We start from the raw sequence: 18,448 nt of genomic DNA, 5'->3' as shown, positions 1-18,448 counted from the left end.
AAGCAGAGTCAGAATTAATGGAAAGCTGAATGGAGCAAAAACATGGAAAACGGCAAGAAAACCTGTTAGAGGTTGTAAAATAAAAGTTCACATTCCAGCAGGATAAGCATGCAGGATACTAGTCATTGAGGACTGACTTTGTTCACTATTGGGTTGGAGCAACGCATATTCATTTGTTGGAATGTACTAGTCAAAGTCCAGACCTAAATCCAAATAAGAATCTGTGATTGCAGACAACCTATATTTAATCTGCACTGAAGCTGTTTTTTGCCCTTAATATTACATCCCAATTAAATTGTTTGAAGTTTGGGCTTGTAAGAGTAGAAGAAGTGTAAAAATGTTCATGGAGCGTGAATGCTCTATCAAGAGAAAAAAAAACTTTATGTGAAAGACAATCTAAAATCACAGACACCCACCACAATCACAGCTACACTTTAATAAATACTTTACAAAACTAATGCAGGCTTTTTACAATGAACTGCCTCACAGACAGAATATTACAGTGGTAAATGAACGAAACAGAAATGTGCATGCTAAATATTCATACCCACAAGCTTACATGGATAAAACCTGCACAGAAAATTATTAAAACTGAGCCGCTCTGTTCTTTGGCCCCTTCTGACCAACACATTCCTGGGAGAGGGCGTCTCATTACTCTATCACTGCAACATCTACAGAGACAAACTTGGACACGGTCTAACCTGACGTTTCTATAATAGTAACTTTCCCTTTTTAAAAAATGAAGAAATTTCTCCCTTTTTGTGACCAACTCTGAGTAACAATTTGCAGCAACATTATAAAGGAGTATCTTTTAAAAACGGAACTTGTCAAGAAAGCAGAAAAATGGACGACAAGTTTATGACAAATGTGCTTCTTGTGAGGATGCATGAGTCTCTGAGTCTAGTTTGAGCTGCACAGGCTAGAACTCCCTTGCTTCTTCAAACTGTTTGTAATAATCCTCATCCTGAGGATTTTCTGGACACTTCTGGCCATTGTTTGGCGGCCTGGCCTGGTTGTAGCGGCTCCAGTCTCCTTTGCAGATGATCCAGGGTAGGATGTCCACCTTGTAGTGCAGGTCTGCGGAAAACTCTGTGCTGATGAGATTGGGCGTGCCGGCCCCTTTGCCGCGGGTGATGAGTTTCATGCTGTCGTCGTAGCAACAGTGCTGCGCGGCCAGCGTGGTCGACTCCAGGGTCAGCATGGAGCGGATGCAGTAACGGGCTGTAGGCTTGTAGATCTCCAGCTTCTCCTTTGGCCCGCTGGCGTCTTTCCAGCGGAAATCGCGCTGTGTGAGGGGGTCATGCACGTCCGCCGTGCTGTACGCCACCTCAGTTGGGTAAGAGCAGGGGCAGCTGGGAAGGTCGTTAGCCACTTTCGTCATGTACTTCTTCAAGAACTCACTCTTGCAGTTCATCCATCGCTCACAGCTGTCTGTGTCTGGAAGAAATAATGTTTGGTGGCCAACATTAAAGTTGAAATTCAGAAGTGTGAGCAGGAGTAGCTTTTTTTCTATAAGTGTGTGGTTTTACTGAAGACTTTAGGAACATTGGGATAAAAGGTGGGAAGATGAAAGCTGAGACCTTCATGCCCTGCAGCACTTTCACAGTAATGGCACTAAAAGGAAGCATACTAAATGTGTAGATCAACATTCTCTGCGATAAAGCAGTCACATCTATAAGTAGGATGGGGTGGAGAAGAAAAGTAAATGGACAAAATCTTACCAACACCAAAGAGCTCTGTGGCATTGAATTCATTTTTCCCAGCTAGCAGGCTCACTTCAGTAGCTGCTGTCTTGAAGGCGTCTTCAAAACCTTAAAGGACAAGGATGGAATGAAGAATGAGTGACTATGAATAAATGGGTTTTGTTTTGCTCCTCACAAGGATAAAAACAAACAGGAGATTACCTGGACAGTTGGGCATGTCGCAAGTCCGGGACTCTGTGGCCGTACAGGCATAACCACAGGACCTGGTTCTCTTCTGGTTGCCGTTTCCACAGGTGACACTGCATGCTGACCAGCTGCTCCAGTCTCCTTCACCATCCATGTAGTCTTGGATCAGAGAAAGGAAAGACGAAGGAGACGGTGAGATTTTTAGCTCAAATGGAGACAAAATCCTAGAGTTACAGTGCACTTCAAAAATGTTCATGTATGTATTTTTCACAATTTGTAAAGTTATAAAAGCAAACTTCAATGTATTTTACACAAAGTAGCAAGAGGACAGTACTACATGCGGCATGCATTTTTCTGCTTCCTTCTTAACCTCAATATTATTTAATAAAATCTAGTGTAAAGCCTGCCTTCATCACTACATTACTAAACAGACAGCATCGTGAAGACCAAGAAGCATAGCACAGAGGTCAGAGATAATGTGGAGAAACCTAAAGCTGGGTTAGGTCATAAAAACAATATTCCATACTTTAGTCATCTCAAAAAGCTCTTGTCAATTGGAAGAAAAATGCAAACTTATCAAGACATGGCTACCTGAACTTATTCTGGTGTAGGCAGAAGCAGGAGGGCAATGGTAACTTGTACAAAAAAAATCAGTCCACTAGACATGTACTCCACAAAACCGACCCTTATACAAGAGTAGCAAGAAGAAATCATTGTTGAAGGAAAGTCAGAAGTAGTGTAATTTACAGTTTGCCACATAAAATCAGCAAATGCGTAGAAGAAGGTTCTCTTGGCAAATGAGACCAAACAAAACTTTTTTTAATCTGCATGCCAAATGCTATGTGCGGTGGAAAACCAACACTTGGGAATAATAAAACCTGGGAATGCTTTTTCTCACCAGGGACAGTTAAATTGGTCAGAGTTCATGGGAAGATAAATGACGATAAAAATCAGAGCAGTCCTCAAAGAAAACCTGCTAGGAGCTTTAAAACATGGGGAAGTTTTACAGTTTCTGCAGGCAAAGGATAGTAACGATACAGCCAGCTAAATATGTTTAAATCAGATCCTATTCAATTATTCAAATGGATAGTACAATTTTTGAGAATTTCCATCCAAACATATGCAAAACGTTTTAGATTTCCTGTATGTTTTTCATATAAAATCCCAATAAAATATATTTGTATGTGTGGGTGTAGTATGAGAAAATGCACAAAAGCTTTCTAACAAAAGTTTGTTGACAAATTTTAGAGCACATTGAACATCTGATAGCTGCTGTATGTTTAACTCCTTAATTTCAAAATTCAAAGTGAAATAACAGCAAATGCAAACAGAGAAGCAGTTACATGAGGGTCACCTCGTCCCACCATCACTGTCACTCTGCCACACACATTGATCCACGTTTGAAAAGCCATATTCAATCAGAGAGAAGCATTAATGTGGCCATTTTGGGATGCAAGTATTTCTGGCTGGCGTTCAAACCACCCTATATATCCTCCATCTGCCCTTCAGCATGTGCGTTTTTCAGTAATATAAACCACATTAGCCATATTCAGTTAAGACAAAAATCTGAATTCAGAAAGAAAAATAAAGTTTTCAGGCCACACATCAGTTAAATAATTGTTCCATCGGTGGATCATTAACTTTAAGACTATGACAGTAATGCAGATAAAATATTTCACGTCCATTACTGTGGTGTGAAATACAGGAAGAATGATGGAGATGACCGCAGCGATAAGCCAGAGGCATTTAACAGGGGTTATGGTTTACTAAATATCAAACATCTTTCCTCCAAACACCCCAGTGCAAGTGAATAAAACGACAGAAATTCCTCTTTGACTGCGTTGGTTTGGGCATGCTTCAACACGGGCCGCACTGTATGACAGTGAGCATAAATTCTTTCACGGCAGATTTATCTGTGGGGTTTGCTTTTGGAGAGCGTGGTTCGAGTCCCTAAGAGGCCCTAATGGTGCTTCCTGCTCCTTGACTGTGACTGAACTTTGATGCAACGACGCAGCTAGCTTTGCACCGCAGCGGAATCTGTCCCATAAAAATGCGTTAGGGCTTCAATCAGGGCTTGCCTAGCATGACTGCCCTTATTATTCTGACAGCTTAAATCAGTAAATCTGCAAATTACAGATTCCACATCAGACTGCAGCCATCTGGGAAGCAGTGCTCAAATAAGAGCCCCATTGGAGCCGGTGACGTATTATGCAAACAGAAACAAATACCCACACCCTGCCGTCTGTCTCACCGTATTCAGTTTGAGCTTTGCTTCCTCTCCTGTCCCAGTCTGATGGTGGCCTGAGAAAGTTGCTGTCCTCTGTTTTTCTCCCATAGGAGCGATCGTGCTCTTCCGTTTGATGAGAGGACGAAGAAGAGGTGTGAGGCCACCAGTTTCTCCAGTTGGGGGAGGCCCAGTTGGGCTTGCTTTCCTTGTGAAGTTCTCTCTCAGGTTCATGGCCTTCTAGTCCATCCACCACTTCAATGGTCACCTGTAGAGATAAATGATAGCTCATGATAGTTATATTCATTGCCATGCCAGGAACTTGGAAGATTAGATAAAAAACAAGTGAGCACAAGATAGCCAAAAGTTGATAAGTGATGACGATGTACTGTATATAGCTGTCAAAACATTTCCAAGGACACTATTTGTCACACAACCTACTCGTGATTTTCTTAAAACAAGTTGTTTGTCCCTAAAACATCAATTGAAGTTAATGCTACACCTGCAGTGGTTGCAAGTGAAGTCAAAACAGTGAGAGAGCATCTGCTGTCAAATGTTCTCTCATTCATTTGGCTCAGACACTGAGAAGGAAAACAAGCACAGGTCCCAATTATCTTCCTGGAGGAATATTGTGTCCCAACTACAATTTCAGTTGTTTCATAACCATAAGGCAAAAGGCATTTCCAGGAGACATTTATATGTTATCCCTCCATGTGTTTACTTCTACAGATTCAGACACCTTTTCTTTCACTGATGATTTGGGCTAAAGCACTTGTCAAATCTTTTTACTGTCACCATTAAGCATTCATCTTACATATTCCAGTCAAAGCTGTTCTTATGCAAACAATTTGTTTTATGTCTCCAGCCATACAGTGACATACTTCAAGAAGGTGCTATTATTCTCACATATGAGGGTGTTTTCTTGTTTTAGTGGCCATGAATTAAATGGTTCTTTTGGTTTCAGTAAAGGGAGATTCAGAATGATGCTAAAAACAACCAGAAAGGCCAACTAATTTATGCGTAATATTTAAGATTTTTATGTTTTTTTGTTTAAAATTGATATATATTCCTCTTAAAGATACGAATGATAACATCGGATGCAATAAGGGGGCCATTTCTGTTGCCCCAGCACACAACATCACTCCCTCCCCCTTTCTGTCCTGACACATGTGCCTCCCATATGAAGAGGGGGGGACACCACCCCTGCCCTCCCACCTCTCTGGCTCTCTCCACCTAAACACAGAGTTCAAAGGGCTACTCGGCCTCCTCCAGACCATGAAAGCCAGATGAATCCCAGGATCAAAGACACCCCCACCTCCTCCTGCCTTGCTCCCACAGCCTCACGCCCTTGCTCAATTGGTTGCTTTCTCTCTTCCCACATCTTGAGATGTTAATACACTTTGTTCATGCTCATATTTAGCAATGATGCCCTCAGAAATGCAAAGAGCCCCCTTTGGTGGATTAGACAGGAGAATGATTTAAACATGGCAGCCGTTATTCAACCATCTGCTTCACTGAGGGATTTATGACCAAGGGCCTGCCACACATTTACATAAGGCTACCGTCCATCTTCCTGCACATGGGTTAGTGCAGCAGTGACGCTCTGTTGGTTAGTCTCTGCCTTTCAGCTGTCAGCATGATTGACGTGGAGTCTCTCCTACGCTTTACTGGGATCCAGGAAGTGTGAAAAGGGGCAAGGGTAGAGAAGATGTATGGAGAAAGAGGAAGAAAAAAGGTGCAACGATGTGCACCAGACTGTTCTCCTTCCTGTTATCTCTTTTCCTTCATTGTTGCATCGCCAAAGTTTAAAGGGGTAATTTTAAATTCAAAGGTTATAAGGAGTTAACATCTAACCTGCAGTAGATAATCTTCTTGTTACCTTAATTCATATCATAAATCCAAATTAGCTGGACTTGGTAGCTGAAGCCAAGAGGGCTCAAGACTAAAAAGGACTAATGCTGTCTTAAAGCAACACCTGCAACACAGAGCTCATGAGATGACCTGATACACGATGAGATGTATCAGGTTTATCACCTATATTTGCAGTTCAGCATTCACAGATTTTTTTTCCCGGTGGAACGCAGCTTCAAATTATTTATGGAAAATCAACATATTCATTAATTTTTTTCATAGAGCAAGTAAAAAAAATATTTAAAAGCTCAGATGCCTACATTACTTTGCATGCTGGACTGGCTGCCATTTGCAAAGCAGCTAGCCCATGAGCACGATTCATTTCCCCTGGTACTGATTTGCGGTAACCCCCAGCAAATCAAGGGGGGTTACTGATTTGCTGTACACCCCTGCTTAAAAACACCAACGTGGTATGTGGGCTGTTGTATTGTTTGCATTAATCCAGTGATTATTTGCACAGGAAATGTACACCACCAGTGGTGATGGACTGCTACAATATTTTTTGTTTTACTTTTGTTTAGATACTTTCTCTGATCTGAAGATCTGTACATGATTGTTAGTGTTTGTTTCACACAGGAAGATCATTAGTGGCGCACCACATCCTAGCTCACTTCCCTGTGTAAACAATCAATCCTCTGTGTAAATACCTGCCCAATGCAAACATGATGACAGTTTAGAAGTCTTCACCAGGATAAAGTAAATTCTAAAAATATAAAAGTGGTTTGAGTAAATACTGTTATATTGACCTTTACACAACCTCACTTTAAATTGGAATGGTCATTGGTGGTGCACCACATCTACCACAGAGTAAATAATTTACAGATTACGTGTTAATAGCAACCTGGTGTCAACGTAGCCATGGTTTTAAGGTTCCTAAAACAGGATTCCCAAGTTCTTTAGCATTTTGGAGATGAAGAAAATCGGCTTTGGTTTCGCAACAGCTTAAACAATCTGTTAGCTTTGGCCTTTGGGAACAAAGTGAATTGGTCTGTTTGTAGCAGTTAAAGTGAAATTTATTGATTTTACCCTTTAATTTTTTACGAGATAGATACTTTGACTAGAATACTAGTCATGTTCCATGCTTAGAATGCATTTCACGATTTGGTGATGCTTTGTCTCCTACTTAGGTTCCTTGTAATCATCAGCTTTAGTGGAAAATCCCATCCAATGCAATCGTGATAGCTGAAAGGGTTAAAAAAAATCTGCACTCCCATACATCACCATGAGGTTTTTGACTTTAATAGTTTTAATGTCTCATCTGAGCAGTCTGGATATAAAAAGACACAAATGTCAGGTAAAGTCCGATTGAGGGATGTTCTACTCTTGTTATGTTTGACATAGAAAGATTATTGGTGCTGCACCACCTACTCACAATTTCCTATGTACATATTGAACAGTTTCTATGTAAATAAGCAATAGATGCAAATTGTTTTAAAAATTAATTTTGTTTTATGACATTTTTGAGATTAAGAGTTGTAGAAGTCCAATTTTTTCTTGGTCCCTCTTAAACTAGCTACCGATTTAAAACTCTGGGACCAACGCTTCTGCATTTATTGCTAAATGAAGACGCCAAGAGAGTTATCTACTGCAGGCAGGACATTAACTGCTTATCACCATTTCACAAAGCCTCACTATAAAAATTGTAGAGTGTCCCTTGAGGTAAAGAAAAGCATCAAAGTGCATCAAACACTTTGCACAGACACACATGTTCACCTGGATGTTGGGGTTCTGTCCATTAATATCAGCTTTGGAGAGGTCCGGAAAGTTATGCAGATCCAGTAGGAAAGCCCCAGGACCATCCTTGTGTACGTTGCTGCCCTGCACCCAGGGGAGCGTTGCAGGCTGATGGGCTGGCCGGTGCTCGGCACCAGACCTCCGGTCTTCAGGAGCCAGCTGGGCGAATGACCTACTTTTTGCATTTAAGGTGTTTTGCTAAAGAAAAGAAAGAAACAAAAATATGTATACAATTGAAATGTATTTGAATACATGTAGAATATATTTAATTCTTGATTTGGATCATTTTAGAACAAAGACCGCCACATTTTCCTTTTACACAGCAACATTGGATGAATTTTTGAGTTCATGTGAGTTCGACTCTGAACCCAGACAGAACTGTCTGCTTCAATCAAAATAAAATCTACTCTGAGCATGCATTTAGGTACTATGTACATCCTTACTATGTATTTTTCCTTTTTCTATCCTGACTAAATATGCTGCAACTTTACCATAGTAATATGTTGTGTACATAGATAGCATGTTCTGCTGTATTGCTGCCTAAAAAAAGAGCTGTGTAAGAGTGATGGTTTTCCTGCTCTGCTACACAGAAAAACCTAAGCAAACATTGCAAAAATAATTTCATCTGCCTTCTTGAAGACAGAAAAACATTTGGTCTTTTGACAGGGTGTTGTAAATCCATCCCATAATGACAGCTGAGGCATATGTCCTCGATCAGGTATGCACAGAAGGATCAATTATTCCTAAATTGGACAGACAGCCATAAGTAGTCTGCAATCATCCATTCTGGGGTGGCAGAAAATAAGATCAAAGCAAGGCATCAATCATGTTTCTTGTTTTTTTTTTTCCTTTTCTTCCCAGTGTTTTTGTGGCCAGACCGAGGCCTGAGAATATGGAAGCGGTGCTGCACGGTTGCGGTGGCCTGTCACAGACAAAGTGTCAGCCCAGCCACATTGTGGAGGGCATAAAAGCCCCCACTGGAGCTGTTTGTGTGGAGTAAAGGTGCACTCTGGGGCAAAACGGACACTGTAAATGAAGCTGCACAGCAAGGGAGCCGGGATTATAAATGTACATTTAACTTCTGTTGGAGGAAGCAGCTGCATTGCTTTTTTTAGATTAACTTAAATGTGACAAAACGTTAAAGAATTCCTGCTGCGTGTCCTTAAAATGATTAATTTAGAGAAAGAAACACAGATTTTTCTGTAACCTCTTAGTAAAGAATTTAGCTTTTTTCTGGATGATGAGGATTCATGTACAAAATTATAATATTTGTGGGAAAAGAAATCATAAAACTGAATCCAGTTAAAACCCTAGCAGTGTTGTTTCCAAAACCAGACACTTATGGCTATGAGCTCTGTAAAAGAAAATAAAAAAATAAAACGATTTTGGGAGACCAATTTATGGTTCAGCAATCTGCTCTTTACGTGAACATTACAGAGCTCTCGCTGCTTCAAACAAAAGTACTTGGACTTTGAGATGCCCATGTGATAACCCTGCCTTTCATGTTCCCAGTCTTCAGATTTCACTCGTTGGCTGTAACTGAACTCCGCTGAGGGAGCAACCGAGACGGAGCATTCACAGGTTTAATCACAACGTAAATGCAAACATACAGCGGCGTAACACAAAAGCAGGTGTCTCATCTGTGTAGTTTGTTTCAGCAGGGGCCACTATCAATATTTAACAGCATAATGAATGGATATTTATTTTAACAGAGCAGATTATTAATATCTGGTAGTATGACAAATACCAGGGCTGTTTTAGTAAACATGAGTCTAAGAAATTAAAGTTTTTTTTTTTAGCAGATTATTCACCTGTCCTATATTGTTTTCAGAGGGATTTGAAACACATGTTAACGAAAAAACAAATCCTTTCATCGTTTTGCTCTCAAACACAACCTTATCTGTAAAAAAAAAGCGCAGGAGAAACCCATTTAAATGTTAAATATCAAACTGCTTTGACAGCAGGCTGCTTTATAGTTCCTATCACTCACATGTTGAGGAGCATCCTTTCATTTGGAGATCAAAAGTGACACACCAGCCGTCCACTCATCTGGGGCTTCCCAGGATGTCTCAGTGCCCCCAAACCCCAACTCCCAAAAGGCATGAATGAACACTTGTTGTACACACAAGCCACCTCCTTTCTTCCCTCATCTCTTCTTCTTCATCGCCTTCTTTCCCGCTTCCTCCCTTTTTTTGGCTTCATATTGTGAGGAGCTCTTTAAAGGGCCATGACTATTTTCAATTGGGAGCCACTCAGTTCTCCCCCCCGGGGACCTGGCAGGAAATTAAGGTAGTCTACATGGTACTACCACATGGTTTCCAGCAGTGGTGGAGAAAAAAAAATAGAAATCTTCCTTCCCATCTCACACATCTAAAAAGTGGATGCAAATGAAACTGAAAAGGTACATAGTTTAAAGTAACCTTTGACAAGAGAGGACATAAATAAGCTAAAGTAAATTTTTTTTGCTGAACTTTTGTTAAGTTGACACCTGAGCTGTGACAAGCCTGGCTGCAGAATGACATCACTTCTTTTCATTAGGAATCAGTGAAACTTATCTAGACTTTATGCACACTTATCTGGACTTTATGCGCAAAAAAACAAACAAAAAAAAACATTCGAGATTTGTTTCATTTTTCATTGTTAAAGAAATCTCTAGGATAATTGAAATGTGGGGTGATGAACTTGGGATGAAGAGTTCAGAATCCCTCCTTTGATTTCTCAGAATAAACTCCCCGCTGCTCCTCTTCCTGCTCATCCAATTCAACATTTGGCCGGACGACAAATATTCAATAAATTCCTGGAATACTTCCTCAGCTTTGTATGGCCTAACATCCAGGAAAACACAGACTTGAAAATGTGCACCTTAGTTATTAGCTGTAAAAATGAAAAAAAAAAAAAATACCCGACACATGTTTTTATTTTTATTTCAACAGAAACTCTTCCAAGGAGGATACATATTTATCTGCTACATGGGATGAACATTTTAAATACTTTGGCAATTGAAGGATGTTTAAGACTTACAAACAGTATTGTTTGTAAGCTTTGGTCAAAATCCAAAGCTTTAACAAGAGGGAAGGGGAAGACATGCAAACCAGCAACTGATCCCAGGGCAGCTGCATTGAGGACTCAGTGTCTGCAAATGGGGACCATGCAGCGCCTCGAGCACTGTGACTGTACGTTTGCATGAGCTCATGTTAAAATGGGCAGTTAAGCCATTAGACCTGTCTCAAGTGGTGTCATGCTGACAAGTGTTTTCCTGTTGAGGCACGCCCTCACCTGAATCATAGAGGAAGCACTGAAAACAGCAGTTTGAACAGATCAGTTTACCATAAAGCAGAACGGATGTTATCACACTGAAAACATACATCACATGGTACAGAAAGTGTAAAAGTCTAAATTAAGTGAACATTTAAAAATACATAATATCTAGGGTACAAAAACTACAAGTTGTAGTTGTAGCTACTACAAGTTAGTAGCTACAACTACTAACTTATAGTTAGTTGCATAACTACAATCCAAATTTTCTGGATTGTAGTTATGCGTTTGACCCAGTTGATCATATAATAATTTAATGGATGGGAAAAGCAGGTGAGATAGTATTAAGATAAAATAATTTGACTTAATCAAAGATCTGCAACTTTTACAACCCAAAGAGTCATTTTTCCCACCGTCCTGCTAAATAAAACACATATGCCCTTTGAATAGAGGATGATTCTTTCTTTTTAAAAAGCACAAGAAAAATATACTATTGTGCTTTTAGAATGACTTTATTACTGTAATTACATGCATAAAAAACTATGAAAGCTGCTAAAACCTGCATTTGTGCATTAAAACAAACTGCTTGGTTCTTTAAAAGTTTATATCCAAAGTTATAAAGAGCGATTGTGGAAGGTCCAAAGAGCCACTTATGGCTCTGGAGCCACAGATCAAGTAAGATCTTAACACCTGGTCAAGAACTTACTTAAAAGTTCTTGATGCTGCGTATGGATCATGGACATGAAAAATCTAAAAAATCAATTCGATTTCTTTATTCGCTTAAGCGAACAAAGTTCATGTTAAAAATTCCCCTGGGCTATTTTGTGGGACATTTTTATGCCAAACCAGAGCTTACCTCTGCTGTCTTAAAAATATTCCAAACTCAAGAGGATCACAGCGGTTTTAAAGCAACACCATTTTATAAACTCTTGTCACATTTACATTGGATTTTATGACTACATGGGAATTGTAGTTAGGAGATGGGGTGCCACCAAAAATCATCCTGTGTGAAACATGCATGAAGAAAAGAACATGTAAAGGATTTCAGATCAAAGTAGCCAGTGACACCTCTAAGGGGTGATCAGGAGGGGGCATCGTCTCCCCCTGGATAATTTCTGGCCACCCCATTTGACTCCAGAGAAAATACTGATATTTTGATTTTAGCTGCTCTTTACTTTTCTAACAGTTAATATAACTGGAAATACTTTGACAATAATTATTGGCTACTAATATAGATTTTTACTAAATAAAACACAAAGAGCATTATCTGTTACAAGTAGAATGGGAGCTGCCTATGAGCCTTTAACACACCCTCACTTTAAAATTCCTGTACTATACCTTTGACACTTTCTAAAGAAGCCTGTTGATCCCAAACCCCTCATAAGTCCTTGGTGTGGATTTATGGCTTTGTTGAAGTATGTCTGCTTGATGTTGCTGTTAAAATGGGCTGCTAAGCCATTAAACATGTTTCAAGTGGTGTCATGCTGACAAATGTCTCCCTTCTGAATTTTGTTATGGCATGTTTTGACCTGGATCACAGGGGAGTCAAAAACATCAGTTTGATCAGATGTGTGATAACAACCGATGTTATCACACCAAGGAAAAATTAACCCGATTGATTTATTGTGCAAAAGTTTATGTTGAACTTCTGATTCAGTAATCCTGGATTTCAGTGCTGATTTCATTATTGTCTTCTTGGCACACCAGGAAAGGCCAGGATTGTTTTGTGTCATTTGACAATAATGAACCTGAGTTAACAAAGATCACATGTGGGGTTCCTCAATGTTCTATTCTCAGGCCACTTTCATTTAATATCTAGGCTCCTACTTGCTCAGAATATGGAGTACTGCAACACCTCCTAATATCGGTAATATGTGGAATAACCTAAGTGAGTGAATGTTCCAGAAGTTCCTCTAGCTCAGAGGCATCCAAAGTATAGCCAGAGGGCATTTGTGGCCCTTGAAATGATTTTGCTCAGCCTCTCCACCACAATTCGAGAATGGCACAGTACTGGTTGAACAGCACAAGTGGTTGACGCAGACACGTAAAAAAAAAAAAAAAGGTGATATTTCACATTTTAAAAAGGAGGTAAAATGCAGTTTTCCTAAAATAACTGCTCCTCATTTCTTACCCACATTTTAAGTTAATGCATCTTTATAGTAAATGGAGCCACAAATATCCAGTGGTTTTTGCTCAAAAGCAAAGGCGGATGCACCAGTTTCTGCAAAACAAGTGACATATCCTGTTCTTCATACTAACACCACACATGTAGAAAGTTTTAATTTTAAAATCAAATATTCACCCCTTTCATTGATTTGCTAAATTATGTTCTATTTAGTTAAGTTCTTTTGTGTTTTTAATACATATTAAGAAAGTAATTTTGTGGCCCACGGCTGCTTTGAAATTGACAGTGTTGGCTCCTGTAGCAGAAGGTTCGGACACCTCTGCTATAGTTTAATAATACTTAAATCTCAACTAAAAACCCACCTGTTTAGAATTGTATTTGAAATGTAATCAATTACAAATTTATTGATGGACCTTGATTTAATGTCGTGTTTTGATTGTTGATTCTATGTTGCGTTGTGTTTCTGTGTTTGTAATGATGTAAAGCACTTTGAAATGCCTTGCTGCTGAAATGTGCTATACAAATAAAATTTGATTGATTTGATTGATTGATAATACAGAAAAGTTAAAGACCATTGTTTTAGTCCCAAAAATGCTAGAGATCAGCACTCAGAATCAGTGAGGCAAAAAAGCAAAAAATAAACACAACACCTCTTGCTAGTAACTTAGCTGTTTGACTCAAATGGAAATTTTAACATCCACATAAAAACCATGACTAAATGGTCCCACTACCATCTCATAAACATTGCCAGAACAGGAGGTTTCCTGTCAATACAGGACACAGAAAATATTTTGCATGCTTTTATATCCAGGTAGAGTGTTGTAAAGTTGTTTTTAGGTTTTAGCATTATTTTCCTGCAGCACTGAATGATCTTCGTTCTAAATATATTTCAGGGGTACATATCAGGGAAGCAACATCATTTTCTATTTATTTCAATTTTAATAAATCCATCTCATGAAATGTTCTTGTTAATCATTTAACCATTCCTGCTTGTAATGACTTTTCCTTTCCCTATGTTCCGATATTTTGCAGCATGGCACCTTATTTGGTTTTTGTATAAATAGCAAACACAACAACAAACACAATTTTCCTTGCCTGAAATCCAAACAAGGTGGAGGTTTGGTTTATGACAAAGTGCTGTCCAAACACACATCAGGGAATCTTAACAGGAAATGGGGCACCATCAGGGGCTCAGGCCTGATCCTCTGCCTTATCAAGTAAGGGTTTGGATGACAGTGAGGAGCCCTTGATGACAGAAGTGCCTGCAGCTAGCATTTAACTCCCAGACAATAGGAGGTGTGTCTGTTGTGGGGCAAGGGTGCTGATCTCTGACCCCGGATCATTTTCTACCCCTCTCCTGGCACACCATCATTCCTGGGGGTTCCCTTTTGGAAGAATGCACCAATCCCCAGAGACTCCAAGAGTCTTCCTCAGTAAGTGAAGGCTTTAATTAACCTCACAGAGCCAGCCAGAAGCATAAGCAAACTAAGCAGCTGGTCAAAGTCACCAGGCCCGCACTCTCTTGTTTGGCAAGGATTCTCTTGAAACAAAGATTTTGATCTCATTGGGATTTTCCCGGTGGAATCAAGGTTTATAAGTAATAATATAATAATAATAATAATAATAATAATAATAATAATAATAATAATAATAATAATAATAATAATAATAATAATAATAATAAAAGCCACCAGAGGGCCCCAAAGAGCACTTAGATTAGGACTCAAATGAGAACTCAAAACTTCTGATGTCTTTAGAAATAACGACTACCATTAAATTGCCTCAGACAGTTTTAGAGTGATGAATAACAGTTTTTCTTATTTATTGAAACTATTTGACAAATGTATCAGTTGTAAACATTAAGAGAAGTCTTTGAAGTTTAATAAGTCATAATTGATCATAAACTCCGATTATCTTTGATATGCGTTTTCTGAACTACATCTTCAGATATTAGTTTTTTTAGTCACAGAAATTTTTCCAGAGTTAAACATGTAGTTTTCCAGAGTTAAACATGTAGTTTTATGAGTAATTATTTAAGTTAAGGATTTATTTATTTAAGCTATGCAAACTAACTTGGCCCTAAAATGTAGCGGTCAAACAATCAAATCATTATTTGACAATTAATTTATTGTGACTAACTATATTTTTTGGAACACAGAGTTTAATTTTATTAGCCGCTCCATAGCAGTTTTACTACCAGACTTGTACAATCAAGAAATCACCTAAACAGAACCTGTCCAACAACAGGAAGTAGACTAGCAGATCTAAAAAAATAAAATAAAAAACAGATGTCACAGCCTGATCAAAAGAATTCAAGTACAGGTAAGAATAAAAAGCATTGATTTGATCAGTCTGGAAAAGCTTACAAAAACATTTTTGAAGGATTTGGGATTCCAGTGAATACCAGAGGGAGTCAATATTCTCCAATACAAAAAACATGGAAGTGTGATGAACCTTCCCTGAAGTAAAGGCACAATACCAAAATCCCTCCAGAAATAAATCAAGAACCCAAAACAACATGTAAAAAACATCATACTGTCAACAAAACACAGTAGTGGAAGTGTGATGGTGTGGGGCTACTTTGCAGCTGTCAAGATCTGGATGATCCTGACAGCTGCTGCAATATAAATATTGTTGCAATATTGCAACAATATTAATAGTTATTAATATTGCTTGCAATGAATCCCAAGGAATCTCGTTGCATTCGTTCTGATAATCAGTTTTTGACCTGAAAACTCCAGCAAAAAAGCAGGTTATGCAGCTGGACAATTGTCCAAACCACACTAGCAAGTCCAGGGGAAAAAAAACTAATAGAAGAAACAGATTTTGGAGTGGGCTCGTTAAAGTCAGTTAATTAAGAGGTTGTAGGATGGCACTGAAACCATCCAAAGTGGCTGAATCAGATCTGTTCCTCTAGTGATGTCAAAGACTCACTGCCAGGTGTCACAAAGGCCTCATAACATATGTTGCAATCAAGGGTGGCATAACAACTGGTTTCATCATTTGAAAACTGAACCCTTGTCTGATACTAATGGCTGACAATCTAAAACTTTTATGACCAGAATGCAGAAACGCAAAAAAAACTTTTCATGGTCCTGCATTTAGAGGATGTGCTCCACTGAAAACTGGCATAGTGAGCCTGCAGAAATAAAGATCAAGCATGGGCAGTTCAAGAGTTGCAAGTGGCTTTGTGGTGAGAAACCACTGGACCCCCAAATCAAGTCCTGGTCAAAGCCCCCTGTAGACTTGTAGTCGGCTCTGTTACCTGGACAACACCTACCCTACCCACCTACCTAACACCATTAAACTTAACACCATTAAGTTTCTACTTCGTGGCAGCAGATTTCCTTACTCACCTCCGTAAGTGTTGTATCCTGATCCAGGCTCACAGTAGCATTTCCTTGAGGCAGCGGGTTGCTCCGCAGCACCGTGATGTGTAAGGTAAGGAGGAGAAGTCCCAGCAGCAGCAGGAGCTCTGCCGCCAGCCGCACCATCCTCTTGACGCGGCCGCTCTTTGGAGCCCGCGGTGTGGCCGGAGCACCAGCTCCGCCTCCGACTCCCACCGGTGCAGAGACTCCAATCTCCGGATCCGCCGGGGACGAGGAGCCGCAACACCACTTCGGAGCCACTTCGGGAATCAGAGGTGCAAAAGAAAAAGAAAAGGGAAAAAAAAAACCGGGGAGGAAACCGATCGAAAAGGTGGACAAGCAGTCAGAGAATGCGAGGAACTGGAGATGGAATTGGATCCAGGTTTTTTTCTAAACCAATTCTCCTTGGCTTTCTAATCATATAATCTTATTTAGGCTGAATGAGTAAACACTTGGCTGAGTTCAGAGACTACTCCAGCCTGTAGTGAGTAGCTGTGGTGTTGATCCAGCATGGAGCATTAGTACTTTCCGCTCTTGTCAGATCTCCAAACTCAGAAAACTCGCAGCTGCGTTTCCTCGCCGCATTTTCAACCTCATGCCACAGGTTTTCCTCACTTCCCCACTTCATCCGCTTTGCGCAACTTTCTGCACAGTCCGCATTCTGCGCGGCATAGTCCAGCGAGAATACCTTTGGGCTAACGGCACAGGTAGAACCGAGGAAAAACGAGAGATCTTCCAAGTCAGGGTCAGCATTAACCTCACAGAGTTGAAGAAACCTGCGGGAGGAAATAGGGCAGACGCACGCTGGTGTTGTTGTGCGATCTGGAGCTGGTTTTATACCAAGGCACCCCCCCCACACACACACACACCTCCCTCCATGTGCCCGCGCCCTCCCCTCTGATTAACTCTTTCATCCCTTTGAACCCTCCTCATCAAACTGAGGTGCAGCTGGCTTTAATTTCCACTTATTCTGGTGAAAGATCAAGAGGAGCGCTCGCCCACTCCGATTTGCTTTTCAGTCCTAGAATTAAAATTACCAAAATGCGCTTTTAAACACCACTTTCTGTAGATTTGCAAGGTGAAATATTATTCCCTATACACCTTAGCTGAAATTTATTGGGCCAAATCAAAGGACCTGTAGGCGCATCTAAGTTCGCACCAGGAGGTTTACACCTCAGCTTAACGCGTGCGCAGCTGCAGCGGAAAACAGTGGTGACACTTCGCTTAAGCAAGACAAATGGTGCGTAATGTGATTTTAGCCAGTGCGAGAGCGTCACTGACCCCTTGAATGGACAGCCCACCGTGTTAAAGCATGCACCTAGCAGGGATGCTGCTGCCTCAATTCACTGATCCTGCACGGAGAGGAAGACGCACTTTAAACCGTTTCCCTGAACTTATTCACCATGAGATACGAGAGGTGGAACAAAACTCCTGGTAGCAAACATGCAGGGGCGGTCCTACACAAAAACTGGATGAATAGAACGACAGATAAATAAGCACGAATGGACAAATATGAGGATGGTTCAACTGAAACATGGATGCATGAATTGATAAAATAAGTAGACGAATAAGATGACGAATGGACAGACAGATAAACACAAATAAATAATAGAAGGAAGTTTAAACAGTGGATGAAGGACAAGATTATTAGATGGATGGGTAGATGTAATAAAAAAGTAAGTTGTTGAATAGATAGACAGATGGATGAGTGGACAAGTACGTATATGGATGGAATATCAGATGCAGTGAGGATGATTGAATGGATGTACTGATGCAATTGTTATACAGTGGGATAGGTAATGAAGTACAGTAATATAATTATTTTTCCATTCTCCATTTTCTTTTTCCATATTTATTTGAAACACTTTTCCAGAATGAATGGGGACGCTGTAAACATGTTAATATGTGAATAAATACACATACATTTTCAAGATTAAAATAA

The 18,448-nt window shown here is 39.9% G+C and overlaps 1 protein-coding gene across 1 annotated transcript; it reads right to left on the bottom strand.

Moving 5' to 3' along the window:
* Positions 1–416: 416 nt before the first annotated feature.
* ism1 (isthmin 1) lies at positions 417–17,322 on the bottom strand. The gene is made up of 6 exons (XM_005795118.2): positions 16,495–17,322; positions 7,738–7,956; positions 4,141–4,381; positions 1,905–2,048; positions 1,722–1,811; positions 417–1,437 (listed from the first exon to the last, which is right to left on the bottom strand). The coding sequence occupies exons 1-6, from the start codon at positions 16,630–16,632 to the stop codon at positions 920–922; spliced, it is 1,350 nt and encodes a 449-aa protein (XP_005795175.1). The 5' UTR covers positions 16,633–17,322; the 3' UTR covers positions 417–919.
* Positions 17,323–18,448: the final 1,126 nt, after the last annotated feature.

Source organism: Xiphophorus maculatus, chromosome 22, assembly GCF_002775205.1.
Source record: "Xiphophorus maculatus strain JP 163 A chromosome 22, X_maculatus-5.0-male, whole genome shotgun sequence".
NCBI lineage: Eukaryota > Metazoa > Chordata > Actinopteri > Cyprinodontiformes > Poeciliidae > Xiphophorus > Xiphophorus maculatus.
This window is presented reverse-complemented; position numbering and strand designations above follow the sequence as displayed.

Excerpts from the sequence above, each read along its gene's own strand:
- ism1 (XM_005795118.2), bottom strand. The coding sequence starts at position 16,632 with ATGGTGCGGCTGGCGGCAGAGCTCCTGCTGCTGCTGGGACTTCTCCTC. Across the intron at positions 4,382-7,737 it reads GACAGAACCCCAACATCCAG|GTGACCATTGAAGTGGTGGA; the intron begins GTGAACATGTGT and ends TTATCTCTACAG. Across the intron at positions 1,812-1,904 it reads CGACATGCCCAACTGTCCAG|GTTTTGAAGACGCCTTCAAG; the intron begins GTAATCTCCTGT and ends TTGTCCTTTAAG.